Below are 18,784 nucleotides of genomic sequence, written 5' to 3'. Positions count from 1 at the left end.
TCAAGACATGCTTTTTTCTTAAAAGGAATTGGAGGAAGGGTAAATCTGGAGAAGGAAGGTCGGGGGAAGCTAGGAGAAGTAGACGGAGGAGAAACTGACTGGGATGTATTATGTGAGAAAAAATTTATTTTTAATAAAAACACATAAAAAGAAACAATTAAAGACTTAATTCTGGAACATTCTACTTTAGTTTATTCTAAAACTAAGCCTCTCACTTGAGCTCATAGGCTACTTACAAGATGTGATGTGAGGTGACGTGTCTCTAATATTTCATCTCTCACCAAATGAAGTGTTGGCTCAGAGATAACCACCATCCTACATCTCTATTCTGAAGGCATACAGATATTGCCATGGCTACCATTATGACATAAGGAAAAACTGTCCCTGAAAGTGTCTCTCAGTAGACTCTGGATGACCAGAAGGGGACAACATTCATGGGCTAAGGACCTGCTCCTCTGGTGGACTGGTAACAACTCAGGTACTTTTCATTCTTCTGAGTGGTCCAACTAAACATTCTATTGCTGGCGTATAAAAGATCAAATCCAGACATGCTTAATACAGCTAGATTAGATAATCCTGCCGTGATATTTGACAATGGTTCTGGACTCTGTAAAGTTGGAATTTCAGGAGAGATTGTACCCCGTCATGTCATCAACTCCGTTGTTGGCCACCCAAAATTCAACATCCCATCTGCAAGATCCAATCGGAAAAGATACTTTGTGGGAGAAGAAGCCCAGTGCATGTATGACGGTTTATACCTACACTATCCTATTGAGCGTGGACTGGTAACTAGATGGGATGACATGGAAAAACTGTGGAAGGACCTTTTTGAGTGGGAGTTAGGAGTGAAACCCAATGAACAGCCAGTTTTCATGACTGAACCTTCCTTGAACCCACGAGAAACCCGAGAGAAGACCACAGAAATAATGTTTGAGAAATTTAATGTACCTGCCTTGTACCTTTGCAACCATGCAGTAGGAGCCCTGTGTGCTTCTGCCTGTATCACTGGCCTGGTACTGGACAGTGGAGATGGGGTTACTTGCACTGTTCCAATCTATGAAGGCTACTCTCTTCCTCGTGCTATCACCAAGCTATACGTAGCAGGGAGAGATATCACAGAACACCTCACCCGACTCCTTCTTGCTAAAGGCTACACCTTCCCCTGCATCCTCAACAAAGCAGTGGTAGATGATATTAAAGAGAAGTTATGTACTGTCTCCTGGGCCTCTAAAGATTCAGAAAAGTGCTATCAGCGGTCCGTAAGTGAATACAAGCTGCCAGATGGGAATACCATCCAGATGAGTGACCACCTCTGCCAGGTGCCTGAAGTTCTTTTTACACCTGACCATCTAGGTATTCATGATTTAGGAATCTCAAAAATGGTCTGCAACAGCATCATGAAATGTGACACTGATATCCAGGAGACTCTGTTTGCCGAGATTGTGCTTTCTGGAGGGACCACACTGTTTCCTGGGCTTCAGGATAGACTCCTGAAAGAACTAGAAGTTCTGGCTTTTGAGGGAACCCCTATCAAGATCACAGCTTCTCCAGACAGATGCTATTCTGCTTGGATTGGTGGATCTGTCATGACATCCTTGACAACATTTAAGCAGATGTGGGTCACTGCTGAAGATTTCAAGGAGTACGGGGCATTTGTGGTGCAAAGAAAATGCTTTTAAGGATCACCAAACTCTGGGGACTCCTATAAATAGGAGTATTGGTGGGGGTAATCATGCCATCATTCCTTGGCATTTAATAAAATAAAATTAAATCTGTCACTGATTCCATGTTTTAATTATTTATGCCCCTAATTTTTTTAAATATTTATTTTATTTTATGTGTGTGCCCAAGTGGATGTTTATGCAGCACACACATGCAAGGAAGGGTCCTTAGAGGCCAGAAAACAGCATCAGATTCCTTATCTTTGGAGTTACTGGTGGTTGGGAGTAACCAATTTTGGATGCAGAGGGACAAACCCATGTCCTCTGCACTCAGCCTCTGAGTCATCTCTCCAGTTATCCATATTTGTTGTATTACATATGTCTTCCCTCTCTTATAGGTCTTTTAAATATGTTGTTTTCTCAGAAAGAGGATGTAAATTGTTCAAATAAGCATTTAGTAGGTATGCAATAACAGGTTCTGGGACCTTATACATAGAAAGCTTGCTGATTAGCGTCCTATGAATCTGTTTCAAATTGCATTCTCATAAATCCTAGTTCTTAGTACATACAAAAAACATCTAAGTAAAGAGTGGAAATAAAGTAGAAGTAACAATAGCACCCTACACCTTATGTATCAAATCAAGTTTTGAATTGATAGCTAATGTTTTAAGAAGTGAGGCAACTAAATAGGTGGGCTCATAAATTCCCATTAGCTTAAAGCTCCTTAAAAGATGCTCTATGCTCCCAGATGATCAGTTTTTGTTTTAGTTTCAAGGATATCGGTTTCCTAATTTTCATAAGAAGTAGAATGCTAGAAATATATAATATATTCCAATGAAGTAACTGTTGAATAAATTATAAACACTTATTTTCAGTAACTATGTATTTTCCACAAACATTATGGAGAGATGCAGTACAAAATCCACTTCTGTAAAGAAAACAATGAAATTTCTGCTATCATAAAAGGAAAAATTATATACATACAATTTTGCTTATTTTCATGTATAAATATAAATTAACACTTATTCCATATAAACATTTGGAGATAAGTTTAGAATGTATGAGTGTTCTAGTTTGCTTTCTGTTGGATTGGTGGATCTGTCATGACATCCTTGACAACATTTAAGCAGATGTGGGTCACTGCTGAAGATTTCAAGGAGTACGGGGCATTTGTGGTGCAAAGAAAATGCTTTTAAGGATCACCAAACTCTGGGGACTCCTATAAATAGGAGTATTGGTGGGGGTAATCATGCCATCATTCCTTGGCATTTAATAAAATAAAATTAAATCTGTCACTGATTCCATGTTTTAATTATTTATGCCCCTAATTTTTTTAAATATTTATTTTATTTTATGTGTGTGCCCAAGTGGATGTTTATGCAGCACACACATGCAAGGAAGGGTCCTTAGAGGCCAAACCAATTGAACAAACCAATTGGGGAAGGTAAGGGTTTATTACATCTTACAGGTTAGAATTCACATCAAGGAAAGACAAAGCAGTTCAAGATAGAAACACAGAGGAAAGAACTGAAGCATAGACCAAAGAATAACACTATTTAATGGCTTGCTCTGCCTGACCTGCTGAGCTATTTTCCTTATACAGTAGAAGACCACCTGCTCAAGAATGGTACTACCCACAGTCATCAGAGCTTTCTACAGGAATTAGCAATTAATAAAATGGCCCACCAACACAACTACGGCAATCTGATAGCAGCAATTCCTGAATTTAGGTTTCTTTTTCCTAGGTGAGTCAAGTGGCCAACTGAAGCTATGAGAGTAGGCATCATGAGTTACTAATTACTTTTGAATGGATTTTTAAAAGTACTGTGTAGTTTTTCCATTTTTAAGATTTTCTTCAGGTTAGCAGAACTAGGAACAAGTTTGTTCCCATGGATCAGGCATTAAATCCAAAAGCCACTGGTTACTCCCATAGCTTTCACCCCACTACTATGTCCATGGACATGTTGTTTCATATCAGTAGTTATAATAGCTCACAAGGTTTATGACAGAATAAGCTTGCTGAGAATTTTTCTCCTTCAGGAGCCTGTTTATTGCCTTCTGGTACTATGAAGAATTATCACCAGGAAGGAAGTTCATGGGTTAGTGCCAACTTTATTTCTCCCTGTGCTATTTATATGGTGCCCTCAGCAGTAAAGTTTAACATCAAGATCAGCTACACAACCAAGAGTAAATATCTGCAACAGCTTGTACTGATAGATAGGAACTAATTTATTACTTTGCTAAATGAACATACTATCAAATAAAAAGACTTCTAAATGCATATCATTATATGCATATATTACTCCTCTCATTTCTTAAAGAAAATACATTTTATAGTAAACAATGGCTAATACAGAGACACAGAACTGGTGGAGGTATAGTAAATAAGTGACTATAGAGTACTCAGTCCTAATTAACACATCTTTGTAACACCTTCTACACCTAGGGATCATAAAGCATCCCAAATGAAGAAATGAAATTATTCTAAGATCTAAAAAACAGGGAGAGTTACTGTGAAAAAATATCTTCTGGAAAGTACAACCATACCATTGAACTCAAAACAAGCTATTGTTATCTGCACAAGATCAAGCTGATAAACATTCCGTTGTGGGTAGGGTAAGAAGTTAGGAGGACCTATCCTTAGGTCAAAAAAATGACAGTTGATATCTACTGGTGGGATGTTAGTTTTGTTCAGGAGTATGGCATTGGCTATACTCCAGTGAATGACTGTCCACCTGCTAGTATATGGGTATTACCAACTGGACTCAGTAGGTTATTGAAAATATAAGAGCACATGGAAACTGTGAGAAATTATGGAAGAGGCAGATTTTAAGGGCTGATAAGAGTAGATAACAGCCAGTAATACCTTGACCCCAAGGAGTACTGACAAATCTAAGCTCCCAGGTTTTCATCTGCACCCAGGAGCTGACCCTGTGCCACAGCACTCTGTACCCCAATCCTACCCTGAGATGACTTGTCCTCCAGGAGTGCTGACACACCTAAGCTAACAGGCTCACAGAAGGTACAAGATCTAGTCAGAGACAGCAAGACCTGCTAATATCAGAGATAAGCAGATGGCTAGAGGCAAGTGCAAGAACATAAGCAAGAGAAACCAATGCTACTTGGCATCATCGGAACGAGTTTTTTCACCACACCAGGTCCTGGATACAACAACACACCTGAAAAGCAAGATTCTAATCTAAAATCACATCTCATGATGATGATAGAGGATTTTAAGGACTGAAGGAGTTTGCGACCCCATAGGAAGAACAACAATATCAAACAACTAGCTTCCCTTCCAAAGCTTCCAGTGTTTAAACCACCAGAGAAAGAGTACACATGGAGGAACTCATGGCTCTAGCTGGATATGTGGTAGAGGATTGCCTTATCAGGAATCACTGTGAGGGGAGCCTCTTGGTCCTATAAAGGCTTGATGACCCAGGGTGAGAATGCTTAGGGCACTGAGCATGATGGTTGGGCAGTTATTAAGCACCCTCAAGAAGCAGGGGACCCAGGGGAGGGGATGAGGGGAGTTTTGGAGGAGAAACTGGGAAGGTTAACATTTAAAATGTATTTTGTTTTACTTTACATTAATCATTCCATTCATTTATATCTAAAAATGATATACTACTTCCCAGATACATCCTCCACCAACCACCCATCCCAAGATATCCCACTTCACAGTTAATCCTCCACCAACCCCCCATATCATATCCGCTCACCCCCTACCCTTAGCCAATATAAGAGTGCTCCCCAACCGACCCACACTCTCCTGCCCCACTACTCCAGCATCCCCCTACACTTGGGCATCAAGTCTTCCTAGGACCAAGGGCCTCCCTTGCTATCAGGCAAGGCCATCCTCTTCTACACATGTGTCTGGAGCCATAGGTCCCTCCAGGTACACTTCTTGTTTGGTGGTCGAGACTATGGGAGAACTGGGTGGCCAGGCCAGCTTATGTTGTTCTTCCAATGGGGTTGTAGTTCCCCTCTGCTCCTCCAGTCCTTCCTCCAGCTCCTCTACCTGTTTCCATGATCTCAGTCTAATGGGTGGCTCCAAGCATCCACATCTGCATTGTTAAGTTTTTAGCCAGGCTTCCTCTGGAACTACCACACTAGGTTCCTGTCAGCAAGCTCTTGTTGACCACAGCAACAGTGTTGGGTTTGTTGTTTGCAGACCTGATGGTTACCCAGGTGGGGCAGTCACTGGTTGACCCTTCCTTCAGTCTCTGTTCATTTTTAGTCTCTGTTCTTCCTTTGAACAGGAACATTTATGGGTTAAAAACTTTGAGATGGAAAGGAGGCCTCATCCCTCAACCAGGGGCCATGCCTATCTAATGGAGTTGGTGTCAACATGTTCTACCTATCCCTTCTCTGTGCAATTTGGCTAAAGCACCCCATTAGATTCTGGGAACTTCATTGTTTCCATGATGTCTAGGACACTCTGGTGGCTATGCTTGATTCCTCATCAACCCCTGCTACTACATATTTTGTTAGATTTTCTGAAGCCCTTTGTAACTCATATCCTGCAGTTCCTGATACTTCACATTTATTTTCATCCCCTCATTTCTTTGCTTCGGTAACCTTTCATTACCTTCCTTAATCGTCCTTTTACCCCTCAATTCAGGACTGAAGCATCCACAACCTGGTCTCCCTTCCTTCTACACTTTTTATGGTCTGTGGGTTGTACTATGGGCATTGTCAGCTTTGGGCTAATATCCGCTAGTGCATTACATACTATGTGTGTTCTTTTTGTGTCTAGGTTGCATCCTCAGGTTGATATTTATATAGATCCATCCATTGCTTAATAATTTCCTTGAAGTCATTGTTTTTAGTAGCTGAGTGGTATACCATTGTGTATATGTACCACATTTTCTGTAACCATTCCTCTATTGAAGGACATCTGAGTTCTTTCCAGCTTCTGACTATTATAAATAAGGTTGTTATGAACATAGTGGAGAATTCCTTCTTGTTATATGTTGGAGAATCAATTGGGTGTATGCCCAGGAGTGGTATAGCTTGGTCCTCAGGTAGTACTATGTCTAATTTTCTAAGGAATCACCAGACTGATTTCTGAAATGGTTTTACAAGCTTTCAGCCCCACCAGCAATGGAGGAATGTTCCTCTTTCTCCACGTCCTCACCAATATTTGCTGTCATGTGCATTTTTGATCTTACCCATTCTGCTGGTGTGAGTTGAACTCTCAGGGTTGTGTTGATTTACCTTCTCCTGATGACTAAGGATGTTGAATTTTTTGTTTGTTTGTTTTTTAGGAACTTTTCGGCCATTGGAGATTCCTAGGTTGAGAATTCTCTATTTAGCTCTTTACGTTTCAATAGGGACATTTGGTTCTCTGGAATCTACCTTCTTAAGTTTTTATATATTTTTGATATGAGCCCCCTATCAGATGTAGAGTTGGTAAACAACTTTTCTCAATGTGTGGTTTGCCATTTTGTCCTAATGACAGTATCCTTTGCTTTATATGAGCTTTTCAATTTTATGAGGATCCATTTGTAGATTGTTGCTCTTAAAGCATTAGCCATAAGTGTTCTGTTCAGGAAGTTTTTCCCTGTACCCAATTATTCTAGGCTCTTCTGCACTAAACTTCTATTAGATTAAGTGTATTGGGTTTTATGTGGAGGTCCTTGTTCCACTTGACCATGAAGTTTGTATAAGAAGATAAGAATAAATCAATTTGCATCCTTCTACATGCAAACCACCAGTTGAACAAGCATCATTTGTTGAAATATTGTCTGTTTTTCACTGGGAGGTTTTAGCTTCATTGCCAAATTCAAGTGACTGTAGGTGTGGTGGTTCATTTCTGTGTCTTCAATTCCATTACCTTGATCTACTTGCCTTTTCCTGTAACAATACCAAGGCGCTTTTTTGATTACTGCTCTATATTATATCTTGAGGTCAGGGATGGTGATTCTCCCAGAAGACCTCTCATTGTTGAGAATAGTTTACCATATCCTAGGTTATTTGTTATTCCAGAAGAATTTGAGAATTGTTCTTTCTAAGTTCATGAAGAATTGAGTTGGAATTTTGATGGGCATTGCATTGAATCTGTAGATTGCTTTTGGAAAAATGACCATTTTTACTATATTAATCCTGCAGGTCCATGAGCATAGTAGATCTTTCCATCTTCTGAAGTCTACTTTGATTACTTTCTTCAGAGATTTGAAGTTCTTGTCATACAGATCTTTCATTTGCTTGGTTAGAATCCCGCCAAGATATATTATTTGTGACTATTGTGAAGAGTGTTGTTTCCCTAATGTCTTTCTCAGACCTTTTATCCTTTTAGTAAATAATGGTTACTGGTTTGAGTTTATTTTATGTACAGCCACTTTGCTGAAGTAGTTTATCAGCTATGTACGAGCTTTCTGGTAGAATTTTTGGGGTAACTTATGCATAATATCATAGTATCTGCAAATAGTGGTATCTCAACTTCCACCCTTCCAATTTGTATCTCTTTGATCAATTTTTGTTGTCTAATTGCTCTGGCTAGAAATTTGAATACTATACTAGAGTGTGGGTAGCCTTGTCTTGTCCTTGATTTTAATGGGGTTGTTTTGAGTTTATCAATTATGTAATTTGATGTTGGCTATTGGTTTGCTGTATATGGCTTTTAATATATATGCACATGAATCTTGAATTCCTGATACATTTAACATCAGTGGGTGTTGTATTTTGTGAAAAGCTTTTCAGCATCTAATGAGATGGTCATGTGTTTTTTTTCTTTGAGTTTGTTTATATAGTGGATTACATTGATAGATTTCCATATATTGAACTACTCCTCCATTCTTGGAATGAAGAAGGGACATCAGCTAGTGGAGGGGGCAATCTCTAGGATGTACTAGAGACCTGGGATTGGGAGAGGGACAGGGGTTCTAAAGAGGGAACTCTAGGTGAGATTCCTAATGGGGATATAGATCCTAAATTAACCACTTCCTGTGAAGCAGTTATGAGTCCCAGTGGAAAGGAAAAATACCCATTCTGGTAAGCCTTCAACCCAAAATGTAGCCTGCCTACAAGATGTGCAGGGACAAAGATAGAGCAGAGATGGAGGGATTGGCCACGCAATCACTGGTCCAAATTGAGACCTATCCCATGGGTAAGAACCAATCCTTGACTTTGTTAATGATACTCTATTATTCTTGCAGACAGGAGACTAGCATAACTGTCCTCTAAGAGGTTCCACCTAACACTCAATGGTAAGGTACAGAGATTCATACCTAAAAAGTGGGGGACGGATGTTGAAACTCATAGATACTTCCCCTTTTGAAGGGAATGGGGGGAGGACTTACATTAGGGTGTACTGGGGAGTAGAGAGGAAGGGTTGATATTTGGTTGCAAATAGAATAAATCAACTAATTAATATAAAACTATGTATTAACAAGATAACTTTGGAAAACAGCATATTTTTCCATTGTTGGTGTGCTATAATGTATTGAATCATTGTATAAGCATCATTAAACAGACATTATGCTATGTCATTTTTATAAAACATGATAAATTAAAAAGCAACTATGCCTTTATAATTTATAATTATACATTTTGTATACATGTCTTCATTTTACCCATATCAATTCTAATAGTTTTAATAAAGACTATATACATGAAACTTTAAACTATTTGCTGTCTGTATCTTTAAGAGATGTTCACCAAACGTGGTTCTGATACAAAACAGTTAAGAATACTTAAGAATAGTTAAATATGAGCAGTTCATTAAGTCAAAATACACATATGCAAGTGGGTAGGAAGGGTATTGAGAATTTTTTATTTTATATACAATTTCTACTTGTTATAACATATTACTCTTTTGGTAATATGAAATTATAGTTATTAAATATTGAATATGTAAAACAAAAATAAACACATTTAAAATAATCATTGTATCTTATGTTGAATAAAAGTGGTGAACAAAAACTTTACAAATGAGGAGATAGTATGCTTTCATGATTCTTAATATATTTTATACTTTGGACATGTATGCATATTATATTTAACTGTCTATAACTAAATTGAAATTGAAAATAAAAATAATAAAATTAAAGAGCATAAAACAAAAGTAACAATAAAAACAAAATAAAATTTGAAATGGCATTTATAATGACATCTTACATTACTGTAAGGAATTATTGGTACAGAAATTTTATGAAGATTTTGAAATAATTTTGAAAATTATGAAAGAAATAAGGAAACTTTAAATCTGCCTTGATTTTTTAATACATTCATTCCAAATTATGAAGGTATTTAACCTACAAAATAATCTGTAATCTAATAAATTCTAATTATAATGCAAATAATATAGGAGAAAATTATCTTAACATTTACTTCTCTAAGATCACACATAAGACTATTCAATACCATGCAGAAATGAAACTGTGATGTTGAAGCTGATATAGGATATTAAAAGTCATTATAATTAAGATACTGGGATAATGACTGAAGAGGAGATAAACAGATGTATATTAACATAAAATTATTCCAGAAATGAAAACAGAGCTACTGCAAACCTCTCAGAACAACGGGACAGTTAGAAAAGATGGAATGAGGTAGATGTCATAGCTAATACCTCTTGAGACTGATCTTTACTACAAAGGGATGGAAAAAATCTATGGTAATTTATGCAGGTGGAGATATTAGTAAAGGCCCAGTAGATGGAATTATGTTAATGAAGGAATATTTCAACTTTGAACTGTTTAATTGGGAAAAACCTTAGTATGAGAAGTGAATAAGCCCCTCACAGGCTGGCTCATTTGAATGTGAAATATGAAGAGGTTGGTGTCAATGTGAGTACTGCTGATGCAGAGGAGCATAGTATTATTACTACCCGTCCCTACTTAAGAAAAAGGTAGCAAAAATGAGACTATAAGAGCAAAATTGTTTCTGGAGAAGTTAATTTGTACAAGCAAATTGGATATAATTTGTTCATGTCCTATGATTATTAAATGATTGACAACAATAGAGGAAGCATAAACATTACAAAGAAAGTTAGGCATGAAAGAGGTGATGTTTGATTAAGCTCATTGAACCAAATAAGACTGAGCTCACAGTAAAGTTAACTGTTTGATTCAGCAGGAACCATGGAACTGGCAAGATGAATCAGTAATTTCACTGAGCTCCATGTTAAAAGATGATATTTACCAGGTAGAGGAGACTCTAGATTTTAGAGTCTAGAAGATCTGAATGTTGTACTTGTCTTGAAATAGGGTTCCTACAGAACTAAAGCAATTGCAGGGGTATTTGAAAAGAAAAGAGCAGGTTTCATCAGGGAAATGCAAATCAAAACAACCTGAGATTTCACCTCACACCAGTGAGAATGGCTAAGATCAAAAAACTCAGGTGACAGCAAATGCTGGCGAGGATGCGGAGAAAGAGGAACACTTTCCTCCATTGTTGGTGGGGTTGCAGACTGGTACAACCATTCTGAAATCAGTCTGGAGGTTTCTCAGAAAATTGGACATTGAACTGCCTGAGGATCAGCTATACCTCTCTTGGGCATATGCCAAAAAGATGCCCCAACATATAAAAAGACACGTGCTCCACTATGTTCATCGCAGCCTTATTTATAATAGCCAGAAGCTGGAAAGAACCCAGATGCCCTTCAACAGAGGAATGGATACAGAAAAATGTGGTACATCTACACAATGGAATATTACTCAGCTATCAAAAACAATGACTTTATGAAATTCATAGGCAAATGGATGGAACTGGAAAATACCATCCCGAGTGAGGTAACCGAATCACAGCAAAACACACATGGTATGCACTCATTGATAAGTGGCTATTAGCCAAATGCTTGAATTACCCTAGTGCTAGGAACAAATGAAACTCAAGGCGGATGATCAAATGAAGGCTTCACTCCTTCTTTAAAAGGGAACAAAATACCCTTGGCAGGGAAGAGAGAGGCAAAGATTAAAACAGAGACTGAAGGAACACCCATTCAGAGCCTGCCCACATGTAACCCCATACATATAGAGCCACCCAATTAGACAAGATGGATGAAGCAAAGAAGTGCAGACCGACAGGAGCGGATGTGGATCGAACCCTGAGAGACACAGCCAGAATACAGCAAATACAGAGGCGAATGCCAGCAGCAAACCACTGAACTGAAGAGGGACCCCGTTGAAGGAATCAGAGAATGAACTGGAAAGAGCTTGAAAGGCTTGAGACTCCGCATATGTAAACAATGCTGCAACCAGAGCTTCCTAGGGACTAAGCCACTACCTAAAGACTATACATGGGCTGACCCTGGACTCTGACCTCATAGGTAGCAATGAATATCCTAGTAAGAGCACCAGTGGAAGGAGAAGCCCTGGGTCCTGCTAAGACTGAACCCCCAGTGAACTAGACTGTCAGGGGGAGGGCGGCAATGGGCGGAGGGTGGGGAGGGGAACACCCATAAGGAAGGGGGGGGAGGGAAGGGGATGTTTGCCAAATGTACATAAGAAATACTCAAATTAATAAAAAAAAAAAAAAAAAAGAAAAAGCAGGTTTAAAGAAGTCTCTTTTTTGTGTGACTCAAAATCCAATGTGGAAAGATTTGTCTTGAGCCAGAGTTACGAAGTAAAAGATTGTGAAAGCCAAACCCAATATTTCTGTGCTTCTAATAAACATATAAATAATATAGTGGTATAGTTAAAATATCTTTGCTTAATTCAATGATCAGTTATGCCCCATGAGTGACTATACATTTTTCTCTTGTACAATGTAGATGGAAATTGTTTAACCCAGTCCAGTTGCTCATTGTTTCTGGATGCAGCTAATTGGCAATGAACACCATGACAGAGTTTTGGTATAGGATATGTCAAGTCCAAGGAGTTTCTGTGGGTATAATAGATGAGATCATGCCATCCACTTCCTTGTAACTAGACAATCTGAAACAATGAGAGTCAGCCCAGACCTAATTGTAGTACTACATGTGTGGCATAAATGTCAGCCCTGTGGCAGCAATTTGAGATAAAAAGCAAAATAGTTCATAGAAAATAAATATGGATGATAGATGGAGAACTTGTTAATGTAGTGTCTCCTATCCATGATTCTGAAAGGTCATTTGAAGGGTAATTTGATACAAATGTCGAAAAGTTTTCATACTGTACTGAACTTTACTAACATATCTTTAGTAACACTTTTACTAGGTATGTCTCAGATGAATTGGCACTGGTAGAGTGAGTTAAGGATCTTTATATACTATCTTCGACTTGCAAAACTACTTCATTTAATAGTTATATAATGCTTGCTTCTTGAGCACTTTACAGATTTAAGATATCTGAATGCCATGAGTGCACGCACCTAAAGGAATATGGATGGAAAAACAGTTCAAATTGGTTCAGAGACCAGGGGCAACTGTGGTATCTTGGAATTTTAAAATTGGGCTAGTCACAGATGATGCACAACAAGTTTACTAAACAACCAACAACCTTATCTAGAAACATTAGTAAAATGGTTCTAGAGTTGTAGCCAGCGGCTTTCTGATTAAATTTAAGTTCTGTCTCACAGGAAGAAATCACATGGGGTAACGTAAGACCTGTAGTAGCAGCCTGTGCCTTGCAATGGGGAGGGAGAAATACAGGAAACAGAAAGAACCTGTTGATATTTTTGTTCAATAGATACCATCTGTCTGCCAAATTGCCTTCTAAATAATTCTACATCTATCGTGAAATAGTTTTGCTGTTGCATTTAGTAAAAGAAACTTCTTTCCTGCTGTGGGTAGTAGGTATTGCAGAAATTCATAGTTTGTCAAACTGCTGAGAATAACTGTCTACTGAGTGTTCTACTCTAATTGTAACACCCATTTACTGCCTTAAAAGCTCAAGGAATATCATGAAAGAATGGAGGGAAAGAATTTAAGATGCAAAGGAAGGTGATAGGGTATTATGAAATGATTCTTCTGGGCATGAAAAGGGTGTTGCCCCCTTGAACTACTGAGACTGATCATAGCACTATTTCTATACAAATGTATAGAAAATGCCTATTCTCACTAGATAAGGAGTAAGGAAATTTGGGCCGTCATTGATTACATATATATATATATATATATATATGCACACATATATATATGTGTGTGTATGTGTGTATATACATATATATATAACATGTATGTGTAATAAGTAAATATTATCACATATCACATACAAATCCTATATCTTCATATATACCATATATCATGTCATACATCTTATAGCATATAACATATAACATACAGGATATTGCATATAGCATATATACTATACATTGTATGTTATATGCAGCCTAGCAACAAAACTTTAGATGTTTGTTTAACATGGAGTAAAGAACTGTAGAAGCTAGAGTATTAGAAAGGGGTTGGTATAGAAAAGTAGTTTATGATGGGGAACTAGTATAACAAAAGTACTATGAACAAGAAAATGGGAATATTTTGGATGGAGGTATATGTAGGCAGGATAATGGGGGGATTTGGAAGATATGATGTAGGTGTGGTAGAGAAGAGAAAGAAGTATCACTAATGTTGTTTTAAAAAAGCCAAGTGGAAGTGTATTTTTTAATTTATAAGTTTCATACAGATGCACATACATACAGAGACATATGCTCACACATGTGCGCACACACACACAAAACACACCAATAATAATTAAAGAGGATGAGGTCATCTAATTAAAAAAGAATGTGAAAGATAGGGAAGAATTATAGTAAGATCATGGAATGTAAATGATATAAACATTACTCAGCTATAAATATGTAAAAATAGCTTGTTATTTCTGAAGAGAGTGAGAAAACAAAACAGAAACCAAATGTTAACTGAAACTGCCCTATAATGGATAAATAATTATCTTCCTCAATGCAATATACTACCAAACAAAAATTTTGCTCAAAGATACTGGATCAGAGAGGTCCCAGTGTACCCCAAAATAATCCATCCTTTTGTCATTGCACTTGGTACCCACAAGAACAAGAAAGTATGACTCTGTTGCCAAAGTTGTCATATGCTTCATTTAAATGACATGGGGAGTTCAAGATGGTACTCATTTGAAATTTTTCCCCTTCCTGATTAATATTCATAATCTCAGAAGTGATATAGAGACTGCTAATGGAGAAAAATCTTCAATAGATTTTATCAGTTATGAACTTGAGAGCTACAATAAGGAACAGCCTAACAAGATATGCACATTGGAGCTATAGTCGAAAGAATGTCTTAGTGATAACTAATACTGTTTTCACAGGATTTGAGGCCAGTCCCTTAGGAGAGAACTCATTCATAGTGATCAATGAACAAAACCTTGAACCTGTGGCTATAGGGGTCATAGGTCTCAGGAGTGAAGATGCTATTATTATTTCACTAAATGGACATAATATATAACTATGTTCTAAAACCTTTGTCAGAGAAAATTCTTTATCTAGTAGATGATGGTTAATCTAGGCACTGTCCAAAACGCACGAAAAATAGCTATGAAGTACTCAACTATTAATGGAATACTTTTATAAACTCTGTGGTAATTTAAATTTTAAAGAGAAGCACCACACCAACACGAGGAGGAAAACTACACATAAAAAAGAAAGTAATCTTCTTTCAACAAGCCCAAAACAAGGTAGCTATACAAACGTAATTCTACCTCTATCAACAATGGAAAAAAAAAAAAACAGGAAGCAACAATTACTTTCCTTAATATCTTTTAACAACCCAATGGGGGAGGATGGGGAGGAACACCCATAAAGAAAGGGAGGGGAGGGATTAGGGGATGTTTGCCTGGAAACCAGGAAAAGGAATAACACTCGAAATGTAAAATAAAAATACTCAGGTTAAAAAAAATCAATTCCCCAATTTAAAAAAACATAGGCTAACTAACTGGATACATAAATAGGACCCAGCATTTTTCAGCATACAGGAAACACGCCTCAGTGACAAAGACAGACACTACCTCAGAGTAAAAGGCTGGGAAAAAAATTTCCAAGCAAACAGTCCCATGAAATGAGCTGAAATAGCCATTCTAATATCCAATAAATCGACTTTCAAATAAAAGCTATCAAAAAAAATGAAGAAGGATACTTAATATTCCTCAAAGGAAAAAAAAATCTACAAAGACAAACACTCAGTTCTGAACATCGATGCTCCAAATGCAAAAGCACCCACATTCATGAAAGAAACATTACTACAGCTCAAAACACACATTGTACCTCACATAATAATAGTGGGAGACTTTAACACCCCAATCGCATCAATGAACAGATCATGTAAAGAGAAACTAAACAGAGAAACAGTGAAACTAACAAAGCTTTGACCCTAAAAGTTTAACAGATATCTATAGAATATTTCATCCTAAAACAAGAGAATGTACCTTCTTCTCAACATCTCATGGTACCTGATCCTAAATTTACCATACAATTGGTCACCAAACAGGCCTCAACAGATACAAGAAGATTGAAATAACCACTTCATGGACTAAGACTGGACCTCAATAACAACAAAAACAACAGAAAGCTCACATACACACGGAAGCTAAACAATGCTCTACTCAATGATAACGTGGTCAAGGAAGAAATAAAGAAAGAAATTAAACATTTTTTTTAGAATTTAATGAAAATGAAGGCACAACATACCAAAACCTATGAGAAACAATGAAAGGAGTGCTAAGAGCAAAACATAGCTTTGAGTGCCTCCAAAATGAAACTGGAAAGAGCATATATTAGCAGCTTGATTGAACACCAGAAAACTCTAGAACAAAAAGAAGCAAATATACTCAATAGGAGTATAAGGAAGCAAATAATGAAACTCAGGGTTGAAATCAACCAAGTAGAAACAAAAATAACTATACAAAGAGTCAGCCAAACCAGGAGCTGGTTCTTTGAGAAAATCAACAAGCTAGATAAACTCTTAGGCCAACTAACCAGGTGGCACAGAGACAGAATCCAAATTAACAAAATCAGAAATGAAAAGGGAGACATAACAACAGAATCTGAGGAAATTCAAAAAATCATCAGATCCTACTTCAAAAAACTATATTCTACAAAACTGGAAAATGTGGAGGAAATGTACAATTTTCTAGAGTTAATTCAGGATCAGATAAACCATCTAAACAGTTCCATAAACACTAAAGAAATAGAAGCAGTCACTAAACATCTCCCAATCATAAAAGGCCTAGGACCAGATGGGTTTAGAGAAGAATTCTTTCATACCTTCATAGAAGACTAATACCTCTACTGTTTAAATTATACCACAAAATAGAAACAGAGAGAACACTACCCAATTCCTTCTATGAAGCCACAATTACACATGCCTAAACCACACAAAGACCCAACAAAGAAAGAAAACTTCAGACCAATTTCCATTATGAATATCAATGTAAAAATGCACAATAAAATTCTTACAAACAGAATCCCAGAAGACATCAAAACAATCATCCATTATGATCAAGTAGGCTTCATCCAGGGATGCAGGGATGGTAAAATAAAGGAAAGTCAATGTAAACCACTATGAAAAACAAACTCAAAGGGGGAAAAAGGCGTATATTAATCTCATTATATGCTGAGAAATCATTTGAAAAAATTCAAGACCCCATCATGATAAAGACTTGGAAAGATCAGGAATTCAATGCCCATCCCTAGACACAGTAAAAGCAATATACTGCAAACCAGTAGCCAACATTAAACTAAATAGAAAGAGACTTGAAGCAGTCCCACTATAATCAGGGACCTGACATGGCTGCTCACTCTACCTACCTATTCAATATAGTAATGAAACTCATATCCAGAGCAAAGAGACAACAAAAAGAGGTGAAAGCGATACAAATTGGAAAGGAAGAAGTCAAAATATAACTATTTGCAGATGAAATGATAGTATACTTAAGTGACTCCAAAAGTTCCACCAGAGAACTCCTACAGCTGATAAACAACTTCAGGAAAGTGGCTGTGTATAAAATTAACTCAAACAAATCAATAACCTTCCTCTACTCAAAGGAAAAACAGGCTGAGAAAGAAATTAGTGAAATGACACCCTTCACAATAGTCCAAATAATATAAAATACCTCAGTGTTATTCTAACCAAGGATGTGAAAGATCTGTATGACAAGAACTTCAAGTCTCTGAAGAAAGAAATTGACAAAGATCTCAGAAGATGGAAAGACCTCACATGCTCATGGATTGGCAGGATTAATATTGTAAAAATGGCCATCTTGCCAAAAGCAATCTATAAATTCAGTACAATTCCCATCAAATTTCCACCTCGTTTCTTCATAGAGTTAGTAAGAGCATTTTGCAAATTCATTTTAGTGAGAAAAACCCAGGATAGTGAAAACTATTCACAAAAATAGAAGAAATTCTAGGGAATCACCATCCCTATCCTCAAGCTGTAGTACAGAGTACTATTAATAAAAAGTGTATGGTATTGTAAGGAAACAGGCAGGTAGGTCAATGGAACAGAATTAAGCCAGTAATAAACCCACACACCTATGATCACTTGATCAGTGACAAAGGAGTTAAAATCTTCCCGTGGAAACAGAACAGCATTGTCAACAAATCATGCTGGTTCAACTGGTGGTCAGCAAGTAGAAGAGGGCAAATGGACCCATTCTCATCACTTTGTAAAAAGTCAAGCCCAAGTGGATCAAGAATCTCCACATAAAACCAGATAAAATTAACCAAATGAAGATAAAGTGGGGAAGAGCCTTGAACATATGGGCAGAGAGGAAAAATTTCCCTGAAAAGAGCAGAAATGCCTTATTCTCTAAGATCAAGAATCTATAAATGGGACATCAGAAAATTGCAAATCTTCTGTAAGGCAAAGCTCACTGTCAATAGGACATAAAGGCAACCAGCAGATTGAGAAAAGATCTTTACCAATCCAGTAACTGATAGAGGGCTAATATCTAATATGTATATATATATATATATGTATATATATACATATATATATATATATCAAAAAGTTAAACTCCAGAGAATCAAGTAAACCTATTAAAATGTGGGGTAGAGAGCTAAACAAAGAATTCTCAACTGAGGAATATTGAATGGCCAAGAAGCACCTAAAGAAATGTTCAATATCCTTGGTCACCAGGGAAATGCAAATCAAAACTACTCTGAGATTCCACCTCACACCAGTCAGCATGGCTAAGACTAAAAACTTGTGTGACAGCAGTTGCTGGTGAGGA

The 18,784-nt window shown here is 37.2% G+C and overlaps 1 protein-coding gene across 1 annotated transcript; it reads left to right on the top strand.

Annotated features, from left to right (window-relative positions):
- The first annotated feature begins 437 nt into the window (after positions 1–437).
- Actrt1 (actin related protein T1) lies at positions 438–1,775 on the top strand. Its single transcript, XM_032890484.1, has one exon. The coding sequence runs from the start codon at positions 549–551 to the stop codon at positions 1,677–1,679; it is 1,131 nt and encodes a 376-aa protein (XP_032746375.1). The 5' UTR covers positions 438–548; the 3' UTR covers positions 1,680–1,775.
- The last annotated feature ends 17,009 nt before the right edge of the window (positions 1,776–18,784 follow it).

The sequence above is a fragment of the Rattus rattus genome, chromosome X (assembly GCF_011064425.1).
Source record: "Rattus rattus isolate New Zealand chromosome X, Rrattus_CSIRO_v1, whole genome shotgun sequence".
NCBI lineage: Eukaryota > Metazoa > Chordata > Mammalia > Rodentia > Muridae > Rattus > Rattus rattus.
The sequence above is the reverse complement of the archived record's forward strand: the minus strand, read 5'-3'. Positions and strand labels throughout refer to the sequence as shown.

Excerpts from the sequence above, each read along its gene's own strand:
- Actrt1 (XM_032890484.1), top strand. The coding sequence starts at position 549 with ATGCTTAATACAGCTAGATTAGATAATCCTGCCGTGATATTTGACAAT.